We start from the raw sequence: 19031 nt of genomic DNA, 5'->3' as shown, positions 1-19031 counted from the left end.
TAACCAATATTTTTTGTTTAAGACCAGCGATGTCAGATCTACAGATTCGAACATTTTGTACGGATATACGGATCCGTATACAAAATCTACGGAAATTTTAATTTTTCTACGGAAATCTACGGAAATTTAAATTTATCAACGGAGAACTACGGAAACTAGTTTTGTCTGACGAGCAAAAAAAGCTTTTCACTACAAGAGCTTCAGAGAAACATGCCAATTTACGAAAATGACACTACTACTGTCTGGCATCGCTGTTGCAGGCTCTTTTGCACCTTTTGCAGACCTTTAAAAATGGAGTTTTTTGCAGACTTTCGTCAAAGTTTACATATTTTTGAAATTGCCGCTATGTTTTGTTTTGCTCGCAAGCCAGTTTTGTGTATCATACTTTGTAGAGAAATTGAAGCCCGCAGACATTTTTTTTCGGATTTACAGGATTTTACAACCCTGCCTGGTAAAATTTGAAAGTTTTACCTGGCATCTCTGCTCTTCTTGAAGAAAATATTGATTTTTACTCTTCAATTTAATTTAGTGAAAATAGCAAAACAATGTGTATCAACAGATTCATGAGAATATATGATGTTGGAATTTCACTGAAAACAAATAAATGTCAATGGAACCAACTGTGTGTTTAGATATTGTTTGATGGTTTAGTGTTTTTTCATTAAAATTGCGAACTGGTGAAATCTTACATTTTTGTAATTTTCATTTACACAATGGCTGAGGAAAACAGTGATTCAAACTTGAACATTGATAATGAAGTAAAGATACGACGAGGTTTAGATGTTATTCAAAGTATGATAGACATATCCGCAGACCGCTTAGAGGGTCTAAGGACTCAGTGTGCAACAAGCGCGGAACTCACTCAACAAGAAATACGTACATTAGAGACGAAATTAGTAAAGATGTTCTCAGAGTTACTGCTTACAAAGGCGAAGTTGCCGGAGAGATTGCCAAGTCGTGGACTTCTAACAGCCGGAACTGAACTCAGGCAATGGTTACGTGTTGTAGGTATGTGTCCCTGAAATTCCTAAGCTTGTTTTTTAAGCTTACATAAATTTGTGTGTAAAATTTCCGTAGTTTCATTGATAACTAATGGACCCCTGCACACTTCGTAGCGCAGTAATATTAGATTAGATGTAGAAAATCAAAACTACTTATCAATTTTAATGATTATTGAAGAAAAAAAAATTATGCTTTATGATAGTGGTCTCAACCTTTTTATATTGCGTATAATAGGACAAAATATATAAAACCGCTGATTTGCCAAAACGCGTACAGGCAGCCTACAATTTTCCATCTGAAAAAAAAAAAACTAAATTCATGCTACAGACTCATGACGATTGCCCACGCTACAAACTTCCAACGACAATAGAAAAATTAAACGGACGAAAAAATGACGTTCAAATTGAAATGACATATCAGTGGACATTATTGGAATGCGTGGAACAGCCCGGTGCCAACAATAAGGCGCCCCAGCTAGTGCTATCGTAAACAACATCTCAGAGCCTTCAAAGCTAGCAAGTCAGTGAGAGCAAAGTAAACAAAATGAAGTAAAATACAACACTTCATCGATTTCCGCGATCGGATTGTGAAAGTCAGTATTACAATTTGGCACCGCACGTTTCATAACGATATCACATTTATAATCAAACATTAAAAAAATCAACTTTCACAGCTAAATATCACAGATATTTAACAACAACGAACTTATATACTTCTTCGTTGTTTTCGTCTTTGCGAAAAAGATGATGGTCACAAAAAACATGGCGGCGTATCAGGAACTTGGCGTGGAATGAAAACTTTTCTTCTAATTTGTCATTCAAAATTGTCTCGACAACATTTGCGATTAACTTTAAACTTTTTTCTGTACTTGTTCCTATATTTTCTGCGCTTTGTTTTGTACTTTGTGTCAGAGATGCCATTTATACAGATTTATCTGTATTTTACAGATTTTTACATGCTCATACAGATTTAATACAGAGTACAGATTTTATACAGATTTCCTCAATTTAATACAGATTTATACAAATCTCACAAAAATTAAGAAAGAAAAAAAATAACTTTTCTGTCTGAGCTATCTTTTAGTATTTGATTCCAGTGACGATATAAAAGTCTAGGGGCTGGAGTCCACTAGGAGATTGAGAGTACCTATTAGCTCTCCCCAGACAGTACCAGCCTAGATGCCGTGTGGAATCTGGCGGAAAAAATGAACCAAGAATAGATCCGCTGGGTTCCTGCTTCCATGTCGTAAAAGGTGACAATTGCAGGAGTTTTTTTTTCCTATCAGTTTCCAATGTTTCACTTCTGATTACTCTGTTTTACAAATTATCTCTTTATTCAATCTATCAATTTCCGTCTAGCTTTGGAGACAAGTTTTATTTGAAATGTTTTCTTCTTCCATGTTATTGATTGTCTTTCAGGATTATAAATTGAATGATAAAAATCAACTGTTTCGCAAATCCGTTGATATTACAAAGTTAATAACAGAGATAACATATATCGGTACATTGAATACATAGCAAAAAAAACACTTGATACTAATATTTCATACAATAAATTAATATTTTTCTCGGTAGCCGACTGCCCAGATCAACCAATATATAATTGGTTATATATTATAATAAATAATTAAAATAATAAAGCGGAAATAATACACAATCAAAACTGTAAACAACTTACCGCCATTGTTGTGTGTTTGTTCGCTCTGGTAGTTTTTCTGAATATTTCGGAGTTTTATGAGTGTTTTTCACACTGCGTTATTCACGATTTCGACGAGATTTGGATTGTTTTACCGTTCGAAGCGCCATCTGAACCTCAGTGTCAGCATTGTGAGATTTGTGCACGATGGCTAGTGCTAGTGATCGGTGTGCTAAAACCGTTAAATCAGATGATGATTTCATAGGGTTTTCGGGTTTTTGCAATCATGTAGTCCACATGAAGTGCGCAAAACTAAACAAGCCGTTTTTGAAAGTAATTGACGAGAACCCCAATTTGCTCTGGATTTGTGACGAATGTTGTAAATTGATAAAACTTGCTCGTTTTCGCGAGACAGTTTCCTCCATTGGGTGTGCTGTCTCAGCTATTGCTGAAAAAACTGAGTCAAAATGTGCTGAGCTGAAAGCCGAAATAACAAAAAAATAGCCAGCAAATATCTCGCCTGTCTCGCATCGTTTCAACTTCGTCATCGGTACCAGCGAATCCAGTTTCTCGTCCGGCTGCTAAACGTCGTCGCGAAGAGGCAATTGAGACAAGCAATTCATTGATGGGTGGGCGGAAACCAGCCGAAAACTGCAATATTGCAACGGTTCCGCTAGCTTCCCCTCTTTCATGGATCTACATCTCTCGCTTTCATCCCAGCGTTAGTAAAGAGATGGTCGAAAAACTAACGAAAGATGGACTGAATTGCAATGACGAAATTTTCGTCATCCCGCTGGTGAAAAAAGGAATGGACGTCAACCCTCTGAACTTTGTTTCCTTCAAAGTTGGAATTCCTGCTAAATATCGTGATATTGCACTTAATGTGATGAAGGAGTCTTCCAAACATTTCCGCACGGCAAGTATTGTCTTTTCGCTTTGCATCCAAGTCCTGATCTTGTTCGCGCTTGTAGATGTCTGCCCCTCGTTGGAAACCTCTTGCTGCCCAGCACCGTTGATGCGCGTGATTCATCGTTTGAGGTTGAACTGGGACGCAACATAGTTAGCATCATGGAAGCCCCCGATACGTTCCCCACAGTCGAGCCACTGCCGCCAGCGATCGTCAACCGTCCCGGTCCTGTGTGCGGAAACGAAAAGGGGGTCTTCCAAACCATCACAAATGCCAAGTACTCATCTGCATTGAACGGTTCTAGCACTGATCCGATCCCCGTTTCCAGCCTTCCATCGCAAGTCCGATCAAGTAACTCCAATCTGCAGATTTACTACCAAAACGTCGGTGGTATGAACTCATGTGTCGACGAGTATTTATTAGCAAGTTCAGACGATTGTTTTGACATTATCTCTCTTACCGAAACTTGGCTCCGAGAAAACACGCTGTCTGTCCAGGGGTTTGGTGCCAGTTACGAAGTTTTTCGAACCGATCGCAGTACTCTTAACAGTCCCAAATCCATCGGAGGCGGAGTGCTCGTTGCGGTACATAGACGTCTCGAAGTCGCAGTTAATCGAATCAACGCCTGGTAGTCGTGTCGACCAATTGTGGATCAGTGTCAAGCTCGCCGAGTTCACACTCTTCTTCTGCGTAGTTTATCTTCCACCTGATCGATGTCGCGATCTTGCTCTAATCAATGCTCACTTAGAGTCCCTTCATGAAATTGGATTCGGCTCTAACGTCCTTCGGTGGCTGCAGTCATATCTTATAGATCGTCGTTTAGCAGTGAAAATCGGTGATCACGTTTCCAATGAGTTTATCGCTTCGTCCGGAATTCCGCAGGGTAGCCATCTCGGGCCTTTAATATTTTTATTGTATTTCAACGACATCAACTTTACTCTAGAGGGCCCTCGTCTATCGTTTGCCGATGACGTTAATATATATATATATATATATTAGCCTTAGCTTTAAGATGTTGCGGTGAGACCCTACTTTTCACGTAGGTTTTAATGGACTGCCATTTCAAATGTGTTTAATGCACAATCCAGTAAAAATTATTTGATTCATATTTAAAATGTAGTGTAGTACTCATATCACATTCAGATACCAGAAAACTGTTATTTTAAATATTGGTTGGAGATTTTCAAAATTTTTATATAAATCATTAGGATTCTAACCATAAAACCAGGAACATTTCAGAAAATCTGCATAGAAGCATTATTTGATGTTTGGTCAATTCACGTAAACCCTGGGCTTTGGATGATGAGCTACAGGGCGCGTACCCCCGCTTGGTGGATGGGGGTGGGAGTCAATTTACACTTCGCGTATTGACAAAGTCGGACCATACCGAGATCGATCGTTCGCTTATAAATGCAAAAGATGAAAATTATTATGTTGTCTGGATCGATCACGGAGTGGACAGGACTAATAATGCTTGAAATTGACAATAGGTCATTAGGTGGTTTCGAGCATTCTTATGCCTGGAATTGGTCACCAATTTGAATTATCTTGATCTAGTTGGGATGAATATTAATATATAATAGTCGTCCTGAGCTTGGTGAATTTAATTCTAGAAGGAGGACTATTGTTATCAGGAATAGGAGTAAATTGATATCTTAAGAACCGTTTAGGAACTTTCAAACCTTTCCGATCCGGTTCGGTATCGGTACTAGTGTTCACAAGTTGCAATGACGGCGAGACTATTTGATCAGGTTTAAATACACTCTCAAATCGGGAAAGGTTTGAATGTACTTAGATTTCTCCAACTTGGACACAGATGTCACCTTCTAACTAAGAGTGTGAGATGTGTGTTTCTGGAAAAGAACGGTTCACGTTGACCATTTCATCCAATCACGCCTAGTATTTCTTCACGAAATACATGTAGTTCTTGTTTCCTGGATGCGTGCTCAACACTGGAAGGCCCAAAAATTAGTTTAGACCTAAATTTCTCAAAAGCAGTCAATATGATTGAAAGAGAGAAAGTCAATAATATAAACTGTGACAGAATAAATAAAAGCTAGTGCAGTGTGCCTAAGTGCATATATCGTTAAATAAAGAATTAGAAAAGTTCACAGAGTTTCAAGCAATCCTTCCATTGTTTACATATTGTGACTTACCTGGGCAATCTAGTGTTAAATGCACATCCTTACATTATATAATTTAACAAGCTTACTAACACCTGATTTTATTTTATTTTATTTTATTTTCTTAACGAAAAACGAGCCCGCTGAAACAAAGGACTATCATCGAAGATTTAAGACCAAGAAACAGACCCTAGAATGTTCTCAAGAAAATGAAGAAAAATGGGTATTTAATGTAATTACCTAACTTTTGGTAAGTAAAATGCCTTAAATATTATTATTATTATTATTATTGTAATTATTATTATTATTATCAATCTTATTATTATTCCTTTACTCTTGATCAAGGAAGGGAATAATCGTATCTATTTTCACTCGGCTAGCACTCATAGACACGTTTCTACCTGATGCGAGTCACTCGATTTTATTCGTGCATAAGTGTGCTTCTGCCGAACACCCGATTGCCTCAAGTAACACCCGATCGGCAAAGCGCAATAGTGAATTCTCTCGCATTTATTCTCTCTTTCATTCGTTATGGAGCGCTGCCATTTGAATTCTGCTTAGTACATGTTCGGTTTTAATCCGAACCAATGATGAGTTAACTCGCTCGGCAATCCGAATATTTGCAAGTATTTTGAATCGTGATCCAAGACGATCCATTCTTTTAACGCTCTGGAGTATAATGAAGGCAGGCGCAAAATAATCGTATCCGTGGGGTGATTTCACGAGCCGACGGGAAGTTTAAGTGCATTTTTGATTCATGCTGCAAATATGTGAAAAAAGTTGTTATTTTCTAAATTAAAGCGACATTATTTGCAGTTTTCACGATGTTGTTTCTAGTGGCCCGCTCACCTAGAAAATTTATGATACCGTATTTTCAGGTAATTGTAGTATCTCGATTTGCTATATTTCAGTAGAGGCTTGACAGTTGCCGAAAGGAACTAACATTTTCAACTGAAAACCTATTTTCTATGTACATTAGATTTTCACATATATCTTTACTTTTCGATCCAGAATCGATAACATATGACAAACGGTTCTCCTCATCAAAATTGAATGTTTTGGAATACAGCTCTCAACGAGTCCATAAGAGTTTTTGATTTTTAGTAGTACTATCTACCCGGTTGTACGACAATCTCTCGAAAACCATTTCCCAGAAAAGAAAGCAGCGAAGTATTTTCCCCAGAATGTACCATTCTCCAGAAAACCATAGTCACGAAGGTATCAATTAGTAGAAAGACATACAACAGAATGTACCATTCCCCAGAATACCATCTCCCAGAAGAAGGAAATACCTAGAAACTGTTTCTCCATAATGGAAAATAATACAGAAACAACATAGGAACAGATCTTTTACCAGAAAAGCATCTACTAAAATCAGGCGCGTATAAATGGGGGGAGAGATTAAACCCCCCTCCGAAACTTAAGAAATTATTAGGGGATACAGGAGTTAGACCGGACACGTTGTTAAACTGGACAGCTTAAATATCTTATCAACCTGCTAATATTTTAATTCATAGATTGACTTTGTAAACGCGCTTGGAGATGACGCGGTAGAAATGATTTCGATAAAAACCCAGTTTTAATGGATGTTTTTACAATTTCTAAAATTGTCCGATTTAGCCCCGGTCTCCCCAATATTATGAAAACACACCCCGAATTTTTTTTCTGGGTACGCGCCTGACTAGAATGAGTATTCAAGAAATTTTCGCGAAAATTATTTTCGTTGGACTGGTCAACGAAAATAATTTTCGCGAAAATTTCTTGAATACTCATTAACTGTAATTTCCAAGGCAACTATACTTATTTCAAGCTTTGTTAGTCTGAAAAAGAGGGTTCTGAAAATAACGAGTTTGATAAAAAAATAATCAAATTATATAACGGGTATGAAATCATTTAGCTATATTTATTTAAATTCAAACATAGCTTCTTTAAATTGGGTATTTGTTTCTGCATATAGATTATAGTAGCAAGCTAACCTTTCGTCGTTAATTCGGTCTAGTGATAAAGGGTAGTAAATAGCACACTACCATTTTATATAATTATTTTATTCAATGCTTACACAATATTCTCTTCGTCATAGATGATTCAGGTCGAGAAGGCCGAAGGCCGCGAGTGCGCCGGCGACCCGCCGTCGGAAGCGCCGGCCACTGCGGGGGGGCAGCGCCCCCGCAGAAATCACCTCTGTCTAGTTGCGTGCGTTTGCCCGGATTACCCAAAGCTAGGAGCTATCTCTCAGTTAAGTCCGAACGAGCGGCAGCGAGGTCGGACAGCAGGTTATTAAAAACGATGAGGCGTAGCCGCATTAGACCTTTCAAAATCGCAGTGAATTAGAACAAATTCTATTAAGCAGCATGTTTATCTGTTATGCCAAATAACTATTATACCAAATAACCATCATGCCAAACGATATTATACCAAAAATACTGTTTTAGCGACTAATGCCTTCGAGTGTATGGTTTTCTGGACTTTGGTACATTCTGGGATTTTTTTTCTGGATTTTCTTACTTTCTAGAGTTTGTATTTCTGGAGATGAGTACTTTCTGGGCAATAAATTTCTGGGGAAAAAGCTTCGGGTTTTTATGTTCTGGAGAATGGTTTTCGGGGAAATGTTATAGAACCCTATCTACCCTTATATTATAGCTTCGTGTAGTTTTTTTTGGGGGCTGGAAAAAGTATTCACTTAAAAGTTCGACACAAATGTTTATTGTATAATTTGTCACAAATGTTTATACATAGCCAAAATTCATTATATTGTTCAAGGTATTGTAGTTTCCATTACGAATACGATAACATGTGGGCGGGTGCCAATTTTGTTACAACTTTTGTAACAGCATATTACAAGAGAGCAAAAGAAATGAATGAACAATGTTTGCTTCAATCGATAAATAATTATAAGAAATCATGAATGCAAAATTGGAAAATCAGTCTTACAATTCTTTCGGAGATATTCCCTTTGCGCGTTTTCTCGAAACCGTTAGGGAACACACGATAACAATAAAACTACTGGACCAAACTGGATATTTTGCTTTTCCCTATAGAGAGGTAAAAGAATTGCTGCAAAATCCGACTTTCAAACGGATCCTCGGAGTTTTTCAGAAATGGTTGAACCGATTTCCGCAAGCATCTAACTAACTAGCTACTAACAGATATTGAGTGGGCGGTAATATAAATATAACACATATCGAAAAAAATAGAAATAATTCTTTATAATAACGCATGCGCTATCCAAAATAATAAACATTTCAACTGTTGTTGTTTACAAATCAGCGGAAACATTCTGTTAACAATATTATTCCTTGTATCTAAAACCATGAATCGTGATTTTTTAATAGTCTAAAATTATTAATATAATCGCTTGGTGTATGTTAGTCCCATCAGCACCCAATAAATTAAAATTCGATGAACGTAGAGTAGTTCCCAATTTTCGTCTAATATGTCAATTATGGTGTTGTTTAAGTGTCCTCTGGGGTATCAGAGGAGGAATCACGTACGGTGATCAAGCGGTGATCACCAGAAATTTAGAAATCACAGAAGGTGATCGTGTATCACCAGTCTGGTGATTGGGTAATGGGGCAATACTTTTTTTATAATATGACTAAGGAAATAAAGTTTTCCAACCAAACTTTTTCCTATTAAAACTAATTTATTTCAGTGTTTTTTTATCGAAAACTTCGAAAACTAAACTGAATAGAATGTCGTAATCATTCAAGAATTCAATGAAACTCAAAAAAGTATCAGTACTTGACAAGAAGTGATGATCCATAAACTCGAACGTGATAATAAAATCATAATCATTCAAAAACATTCTCACTATTATCAGTCATGCAAAGATTCTCACTGAAAATGCTGATATTCAATATGGTGTGTGATGTATTGAAAATCAATTTAAATCTGATCTCAATATGCCACTCTGTGATTAAAAACAATTATAATGACAATAATATAACTTCAATCACAAAGCATGTTTCATGCAGAGTAAATTGCAGGTACATTTTTTGTGCAGGTTTAAAAAAATATGTCACTATTGCTTGCATTTCATACACCGAAGTAACAGGAGCGGAGAACTTGGCTAGAGCGAACACAAACAAGCGCTCAAACCAGCCCGGTGGAAGAGTGTTGTAGCAAGTGTTATCGTAGCCAACAGGCTTCTCAGTAGAGGGCTGGTTCAAGTGCTGCGCACAAATATTTGCACTCTTGTTACTTCTATACACAAAATTCATGCTAAATAGCGTTTAATAAGGGTAATAAAGTTACTTAGACCATGAGATTTAATCAACCCTAGAATTAAAACAAAGTCCTTTGTCTCTATAATCAATATTCAGAATGTATTGTTTTTTCGCTGTATCCTATTGCGCATATTGCTATTGCGTACTGGACTTCCGACATCTGAATATCATCATCTGCTAGTGCAAATCGCTGCATGGCTTATAATAGTGAGAATGATCATTCATAATCATGTGTGTATTTAAATAATATTACTGTAGTGATATTGAAAGGAAAGAAATTTTCCCCATACTTAGCGGAGGTGGCCTAGGTGATAATTGTGCAGCACTGATCAGCACCCAATATCAATCTCAGAAAATAAAAAAAATTTCGTTAACATTATAATGCAAACACTGGTGGTATGAAGATTTTTCGAAGGAAGGTTTTCCCAGTGTCACTTGTTTGATCTTCCTGAAATTAGTCAGAATATGCATTGATTGATATGATTAACAGAAATGCATAAACTGTTGCTTGAGAAGATTGAGCAAGCAACAAAGGAAACAACTGCTTTGGAATATTATGCCTATTGAGAGGTTTTACATGAAGATACAGTTATGATTATGTCCAGATTTCCAAAACAAACTTATATGAAATGCACCATCACACCACTAGGTAAACCGAATCAGCATGCCTTGCAATAACGCGGATTATCTGAAACCTAATGCAAAAGCGCACTGGCCGTTTCAACAGATTGCTGGAATCATTCGAACTGTTCAATTACAATGATGAAGCTCTACTTTACTTGAAAATCATTCCGAAGTGAAGTCGATGATCGACGGACAAATTTGTTAGAGTTGGAACTAATTGATTTCCTCATTCGTCAACTAACAATCTCATCTTATTTGTCTTAAAAGACCTAATTAACTCTGACTAGAATTGCACATCAAACTTGTAACATGTTAACATAACTGGCAATGTAACGATCATCATAATGCACATTGCCCTTCAAGCAAAAACTTATATTCAGCCGACCGAACTCATCATGCAATCTTGCCATAGCCAGTTTTTTTTCCACCCTACCCTACAACAGAACGTTTCGATCTAACTCCTGCTGAATATATCCAGTCACACTTGTCAATCGTTCGGATTTTCGATTGCACACGAACAGTTGGCTCATTTTTACGAACGAACATAATCGCTTCCGATGATGTTCGCTGGCACTCTTTAACTCATGCATTGGCAATTGGGTTCGTGTTTCAAAATTTTGCGATTTTCAATTCTCTCATTCTCCGCCATCGCACGCAGTATGATACCGAACGAGTTTGAGTGACTCTGTTATGTATTATTGAGTACGCAATGGAACGATGATGCATAGTGAAAGATGATCGTGTGTATTCAGGGTGATGATTGATTTTTTCCGTCCTTGCTCTTGATAATCTATTAGCTTGTGATATTAACAGGTGTCTCCGGTATAGTAAAAAGCAATGCATTGGGGCAAAAGGAAACGTAACGTAACATCGACAAAGATAGAAACAATTAGAATAGATTAGATTGGATAGTGTTAGTAGACCAAACTACATCTATTTAGAAACTTTAAGTAATAATCGTTTGTACCGCTTCAGACATAAAAGACTATATAGGAAAGCAGGGCCAAGACCGAAGCGGATACAATGCGAAATTTTGCAAAGTCTCATCGACGAGGACATTTAAGACACAGAAGCAGTTGGTAGGATGACAAAATACTAATATGATACAGACGCACGACTCAATGATTGACTGGTTACAGGGTGAAGCACACACTTCCAGCTCAAGTGACAAATTCTCTGGCGAACTTGCAATAGAAGATATTTGTATCTTTCGTTGCAAATTGATAGCCGTAAAGGAATCTGTCGCATGGGTTACATGCTGGAGGATTTCCTCCTTCGTTACTAGTGTTCATTTGGGCACCATAGCCTAGTTCGTCTGATATGGAAAGTGCGGATCGTTGTAACCACCCCCCTCGGCCAGAGCAGCCCATAAAGGGAAAAAAATAAAAAAAATATTATAAACCCGGAAAAATTCCTTTGAGACAGATTAAATGATCAATGGAGAAGTATGCACACTAGAGTTTGTGGGGTTTTGGGTACAGATCCGGATTCGGGTTGGATCACCCCGCCGGTGGTTGATGGGCTTGACGGTATTGCAAACATCATCAGATACGATTAATTATTGTTACAATTTAATATAAATATGTGTTATAACTTTTAGTTTAATTATTGAGTTTATTGAGTGAGGCATGAAACGATTTGAATAAGATGTTGATTGCAATACGCTCCAACATCCGGGGTTGGAGAGGCCGGTAGGGCTTAACTGAGCTCTTTTTTATGTTTCATTTTCATACTACCGGCCCTTATTACCGGTGTGAAGTGGAAATTAAGCGAAATGAACGTACCCCAGTCAGATTTCACACGATAACGGAATAGTTGAATGGTGAATTAAGTTTATCTTTGACGTTTATTCTGTGAGATTTGTTGTGCTCGTGTGGGATCTAATGGATGAGGTGATATGTGAGTGAAGTATAAGTGAAGTGGAATGCAAGAACGGTAATAAAGACCACCGTTTCAGCTCAGGACTAACGATCCACCAATAAAAGAGATAGAAAATGGGTGACGGCACCCCCATTCATCTCAAATCCATTAGTCATTTCATATATGAAAACCATTGGTTAGAGCGAGATCTGTTGTGTCTATTCGATAGATTGACTTCGAGAGTGAGATGAGGTTAGGAGTATTTCGCGTCGCTATAACCGCGATATCGTACATTTTCTGAACTACTTTTGTGCGGTATTGCTGTCCATAAAAGACGTCACGCGGGGCTGTCCATAAAAGACGTCACGCTTTTTTTGACGATTTTTGACTCCCCATCCCCCCTTTGTCACAAATTGTCACAGAAGCAAAGACCCCCCACCACCCCTATGTCACATGTCACGAATTCAAAATAAATAAAATTCATCTCAATACATTCTCAATATGTATGACAAACCATACAAATATGAGGGAAAAATCGATTTATTACATGCTGTCATTAGATTAAAAAATATCCCTAAAACTACAAAATCATCGGAATTATTTTATTAATATCAATTATATAAATTAACAAAAATATTTAGTTGGAATTGATGAAACATTTAAATCATCTGTTTTATTCCTCCTAGGGGTACACAGATATATTATTGTTTTAGGTAAAGAATAATATTTCCTTAGTGTAGCATACAGGGCTGAGAAAATAAAGAAAATAAAGACCTCATCAAAACGAGATCACTGCCGAAGAATCTTTTCAAATCAGTTGATCAGTAAATTTTAAATCACATCGATCAATATCGGTACTGATCTTCCGTCACACAATGGGTAGTGATTTTGAGCTAAAATGCTTCTTGATTTATGTAAGTTCAATCATTGGATGATTCCATAAGCTTTGATGTTGGTGGAGGAAAATCACATATGATCAAGATAAGACATGATATGATCTACGAAATCGTTGATCTCCCGCCCTTTTTCAAATGGAGTGCAATTGAATAAACTGCATCAGAATTAAATAAGAGAAATTCTTATGATATACTATTATCAATGCTAGAAAATCAAATTACTGAAAAAATTGTCAGTGAATAACTTAAGTTAAACCGTTTGAAGGCATCTTTTTCATTTTTACTCATATTAGGCAAAATTTATTAAATTCGCTAATTTACTCGCACCTCCGTGCACTTTTGCTGATCACAACATAAATAATTTCCTGTATCACTCATTTCCGAATTTACAAGAAGAAGCTTCTACATCAACAAATACACGTTTTCCTGTAGAATGTAAACGTTTATTGTGAAGATTTTTTTCAGGAAATATGGCAAAGCAGTAATATAATTAGGTTATTCAAAAATGCGCTCATTGAAAATATTGGACGTCATATTCCAAAAAACTCTCCCCCTCCCCCCTGTCACAAAAGGTCACGTTTTGTGAAACACCCCCCTGCCCATTGCGGCGTGACGTCTTTTATGGACAGCCCCTTATCAGAGATGAAGCAAAGATTTTGTATTTGATTTCATCACAATTCATTTATTGAAAATCGAGTAATCGGTAGAATAATATGGTGACTCTATTAATGAAATGACTATTGGCACAATGAATTTAGTTAAAATCTATTAGAATAGTGTAGTAGTCTTTTGTATTGAACTTTAAATAATGATGCAAAACAGATAGATCTGGCCGCACTGAACCTACTAACGTAATGCCATTACGCTATCTTGAGATTCTAGTTCCGGTCGAGAGAGTGTGAGAGAGTGTGTGGGAGAGCTTGGAAACAAGTTCTCGCATGTTCGGGAAAAGCACTAAGAAGTCAGACCGGCATTGTATTGTTAACCAGCAACACGTGCAGATGGAAAAAAATCACGCTCGAATAAAAGCAATCGTTCTAAAGAAAAACCGGCGTCTTGTTTTAATTCATTATAACATCAGAAGTGGGATCTTTCTCAGCCACTATCCGTAACCATTAAATCGGTTGAGCATCGAACTTTGGAAATGGCCAATCAAATGACAAAGAGTGAGTTACAAAACTGGCTGAAGGAGCACAATATCGAGTTCCCCATTTCGGCCACAGTTCAACATCTTCAGACCCTGTATGAAAGCCAACTACACCGAGAAAACCTCCCAGACGTTCCCACTGATGACGAACTATCGGACAGATAGGATCAATTGGATGCGGAAATCCGAATTTTGGAAAAACGAAAGAAGATATCGGATTGGCGTCGAGAGCTGGCGACATGTGATGCTGCTCTGTGCAGACAACCGGATTTTCAGGACGCCAAGCACGCGATCGCAAAGTTTTCCAGCAGTGACTCCTACGATGCCAATAAATGGATCACCGACTTCGAACGAGCTTGCGATGCAGTGAACGGAGACGATTTTTTCAAGCTGAAATGTATCCGACGAATGATGGATTCTGGTACGGAAGCCGAGTGGTTCTTGCGTATAGACAAATCTACGACGTATAAACAGTTCCGTGACCATTTTTTGGCTAATTTCGGTTATGTGTACTCGGTGGCAGAGGTAATTGACAAACTGCGGAAAACCACCTACGATTCGACGAAAACTTCCGTTATGGGCTACATATTGAAGATGCAAGAAATCGCCGCTAGAGCAGACATCGACGAGATGCAGACAGTGCAGTTCATAATCGATGGATTTCGTGACCGTTCCGCTAACATTGCAGTGCTGTACCCTGCTAAAGACATTGCACATCTGAAGCAGTTGGCGCGGCGCTACACGCAACTCAGAGAAATGTATCCCGTTCCGTCCCCGTCGACGTCTGGTGCTAAATCGAAGGCTATCAAGGCAGAGCCACTTCCGACAAAAGCTTCCGTTTCTGGTGTACGATGCTTCAATTGTTCCGGTACAGGTCACTTCTCGGCGGACTGTCGTAAATCACGCCGGGAAATCGGCTCGTGTTTCCGTTGCGGTTCCACTCAGCATAAGCTCAAAGATTGTCCCAAACCAGCACCTCGCAGCAAGGACCAGGTGGCATCGATTAAAGAAATTGACCGTGATCAACCGCTAGAAGATTCAGTTAACGACGAACTAAGCGGAGCCCTTTCGGAAATGAACATGGTAAGTGTTGCATTCTTATCTAGAGAAAATGTGCAGCCCCCTAATGCCCTCCTCTCTGTTTTCGGTACGGGAAGCCCAATTAATTTGATTTAGAAATCGTCAGTGCCAAAGAACTCGGTACCTAAGAGAGAAGAATTTTCCGGATACAGAAGTGTTGGTAATTTTCCTTTATGCTGTTACGGAGTCATTCCGGGACTCATTACATATCGCAATCGATCTCACATATTAAAAAAGTACGTTGTCCCAGATCACTTTATTGTTCATCCCTTGTTACTGGGCCGTGATTTTTTAATAAAATTTGGAATTACTTTGTTCGATACTCACGTGTCAACTGTCTCCATACCAAAAGTGAAAATTAAGGAGAGAGATAAAATAAATGGTTCAGATGAAGTACTACATTGTATGTTAAGTTTGTATAATTCCAAAGACTCCGATCCTCCCACCTCTTGTATCAAATGCCAGTCTGATAGTTTTGGGCAGGCTGATGGCATTAATTCCCGGAAATTTGATCACGCTATACCTGATATCTTCTCTATTGATTACGACAACTCTTCCGACCGTTACAACCTCAACCCATTGTTGGATTTACGCACCCAAGACGCTATCAGGAAAATAATATACGAAGACTACTTAGATTGTAGTAAAATCCCTGCGAAGAAACACAACTATGAATTGAAGCTTAAATTAACCTCTGACGCACCGATAAGCTTCGCTCCACGGAGACTTTCCTATTCTGACAAGAAGGAGGTAGATCGTCTAACGGATGAATTGTTGTCAGAGAACATAATAAGACCCAGCAGTTCACCCTATGCGTTTCCCATTGTTTTAAGGACTAAGAAATCTGGTGAAAAACGGTTGTGTGTAGACTATCGTTCGTTAAATAAAATTACCATCCGCGACAGTTACCCTATTCCGCTTATTGACGATTGCTTGGAAAGGATGGAAGGAAAGAAATATTTTACAGTGCTCGATTTGAGAAACGGTTTTCACCAGGTTAACGTCGCTCCTGACTCAATTCCGTACACTTCCTTTGTCACCCCAAGCGGGCAATTCGAGTACACGAAGATGCCTTTTGGTCTTCGGAATGCACCTGCAGTATTTCAACGGTTTATAAATACGGTATTCGCTGATTTTCTCAAAGAAGGTAGTGTCATGGTTTACATGGACGATGTGACACTTGCTACTGTTACTATAGAAGAACATTTAGTTCTACTACAGCGTGTATTACGACGGTTGGGAGAATACAGACTGGAAATCAAATTCAAAAAGTGTTCATTCTGTTATACACAAGTTGATCTATTAGGCTTTTCGGTGAGCGAAAAAGGGATTAAACCTAACGACACGCATATCGAGGCTATAAAAAACTTACCTATTCCTTCAGATAGCAAAGAAGTAAGCAAATGTCTCGGATTGTTTTCATATTTTCGTCAGTTCATTCCGTCCTTCTCTACAATATCTCAGCCATTGAGAGCATTGACTAAACCCGGTGCTAAATTCGAATTCGATGAACGTTGTAAGCATATTTTCGCTTGTCTCCGTGATAAATTGGTATCAACCCCGATCTTGGCTCTTTATAGTCCGGAGAGAGAAACCGAACTACACTGCGACGCGAGTTCGGAAGGTTACGGAGGAATCCTTTTCCAGAAACAAGATGATGGTAAATTTCATCCGATAGGGTATTTTTCGCGCCGTACAACACCTCCCGAGTCTCGATACCATAGTTTCGAGTTGGAAACCCTGGCTATTATATATTCGTTGCGCAAGTTTCGTATATATTTGGAAGGAATTCAGTTTCGTATTATTACTGACTGTAATTCCCTGGCCATGACTTTAAACCGAAAGAGTGTTAATCACAGAATAGCGCGATGGGCCCTCGAGCTCGAGAATTACCACTATACAATTCATCACCGCAGTGGTAAACTGATGAATCATGTTGACACTTTAAGCCGATATCATCCTTCCGTTTCTATACACACATTGGGTAATTCCGACCAGTTAGTTTTAGCAGTGAGTCCTGATGATATTGTTTTTCAATTACAAATCACTCAAAACAGAGATGAAAAAATTGTTAAGATTAGGGAAGAGCTAGTTAAAGGCCCGGTTAAAAACTTTAGCCTGGATGATGGATTAGTTTACCGTCAGGCCGACGATCGGGCGTTGTTGTATGTCCCAAAGGAAATGGAGACGAATGTGATAAGGGAGGCACACGAAAAGATATGCCATTTAGGAATTACGAAGTGTATCGATCAGATAAAATTGCATTATTGGTTCCCAAAACTCAAGGAAAAAGTTGAGAAGTATGTTCAAAATTGCATTCCTTGCATAATGTGTTCCGCTCCATCTAATAACACTTGTCGCAACTTGCATAACATTCCAAAGAATCCCATTCCGTTTGACACTGTCCATGTGGATCATTTCGGGCCCCTCCCTTCGATTATCTCAAAAAGAAAATACATACTCGCAATAGTTGATGCCTTTACGAAGCATGTTAAATTATATGCAGTAAACACAACTAGTACCAAAGAGGTTTGTTCGTGTCTCGATAAATATTTCGAATATTACAGTCGGCCGAGGAGAATTATTAGCGATCGAGGTACTTGTTTCACCTCATTGGAATTTGGCTCATATCTGTTGGACAAAAACATCGACCATGTGAAAGTTGCAACTGCTTCCGCTCAAGCGAATGGACAAGTTGAACGAGTGAACAGGGTCCTCAAATCAATGCTTTCTAAGGTATCAGAACCCATTCAGCACTCCAATTGGTCTAAACTGCTGACCCAAGTAGAATACGCTGTCAATAACTCGATCCACTCGACTACTCGTTATTCCCCTTGTATGCTACTATTTGGAGAAAATCAACGCGGTCATAAAGTAGACGTCCTTTCAGAATTTTTGGATGAAAAGTCTGATTCTACTCGTTCTCGAGAACTCTCTACAATGAGAGACATTGCTTCTCGCAACATTCAAAATTCGCAAATGAGGAACCTAGTAGCATTCGAGAGAGGTCATAAGACCCCAAAAAGTTATTCTGAGGGAGAGTTTGTTGTAATACGGAACGTCGACACGACAACAGGTACGAATAAAAAGCTTATTCCTAAATTCAAAGGTCCATATCGTGTTCACAAGGTTTTACCCAATGATCGATACGTTATTAGGGATATTGAAAACGGGCAAGTCTCTCAGTTACCTTATGACGGTATCGTAGAAGCAGCACGACTGAAACGATGGGCTGACTGGCGCGATTCGAATGAGGAGTTCCCCGAATCCATAGGGCTGCACATGGTTAATAACGAAGAGAAAGCATAAGAATTGCAACACTTTCCGATTTTTATTTTACTAACCCCGAGCAGATCGCGGGTAATCGATCTTTCTAACCCTTAGAATAAGCTATACGGATAAGTGCTGTGTGATTGGATGATCGGGACGATCATGAGTCAGAATGGCCGAGTTGTAGTAGTCTTTTGTATTGAACTTTAAATAATGATGCAAAACAGATAGATCTGGCCGCACTGAACCTACTAACGTAAT

The 19031-nt window shown here is 38.4% G+C and overlaps 1 protein-coding gene across 1 annotated transcript in view; it reads left to right on the top strand.

The window, feature by feature from the left end:
• Window positions 1-293: 293 nt before the first annotated feature.
• Window positions 294-19031, top strand: part of LOC131432786 (kinase suppressor of Ras 2) — an 88662-nt gene continuing 69924 nt past the window's right edge. The window contains exons 1-2 of the mRNA XM_058599298.1: window positions 294-451; window positions 530-1008. Coding sequence (XP_058455281.1) covers window positions 714-1008 — 295 coding nt within the window. The 5' untranslated portion in view covers window positions 294-451; window positions 530-713. The remainder of the gene's footprint in view (window positions 452-529; window positions 1009-19031) is intronic.

The sequence above is a fragment of the Malaya genurostris genome, chromosome 2 (assembly GCF_030247185.1).
Source record: "Malaya genurostris strain Urasoe2022 chromosome 2, Malgen_1.1, whole genome shotgun sequence".
Classification (NCBI taxonomy): Eukaryota; Metazoa; Arthropoda; class Insecta; order Diptera; family Culicidae; genus Malaya; species Malaya genurostris.
Note: the sequence above shows the minus strand (reverse complement) of the source record. Positions and strands in the feature narration are given on the sequence as shown.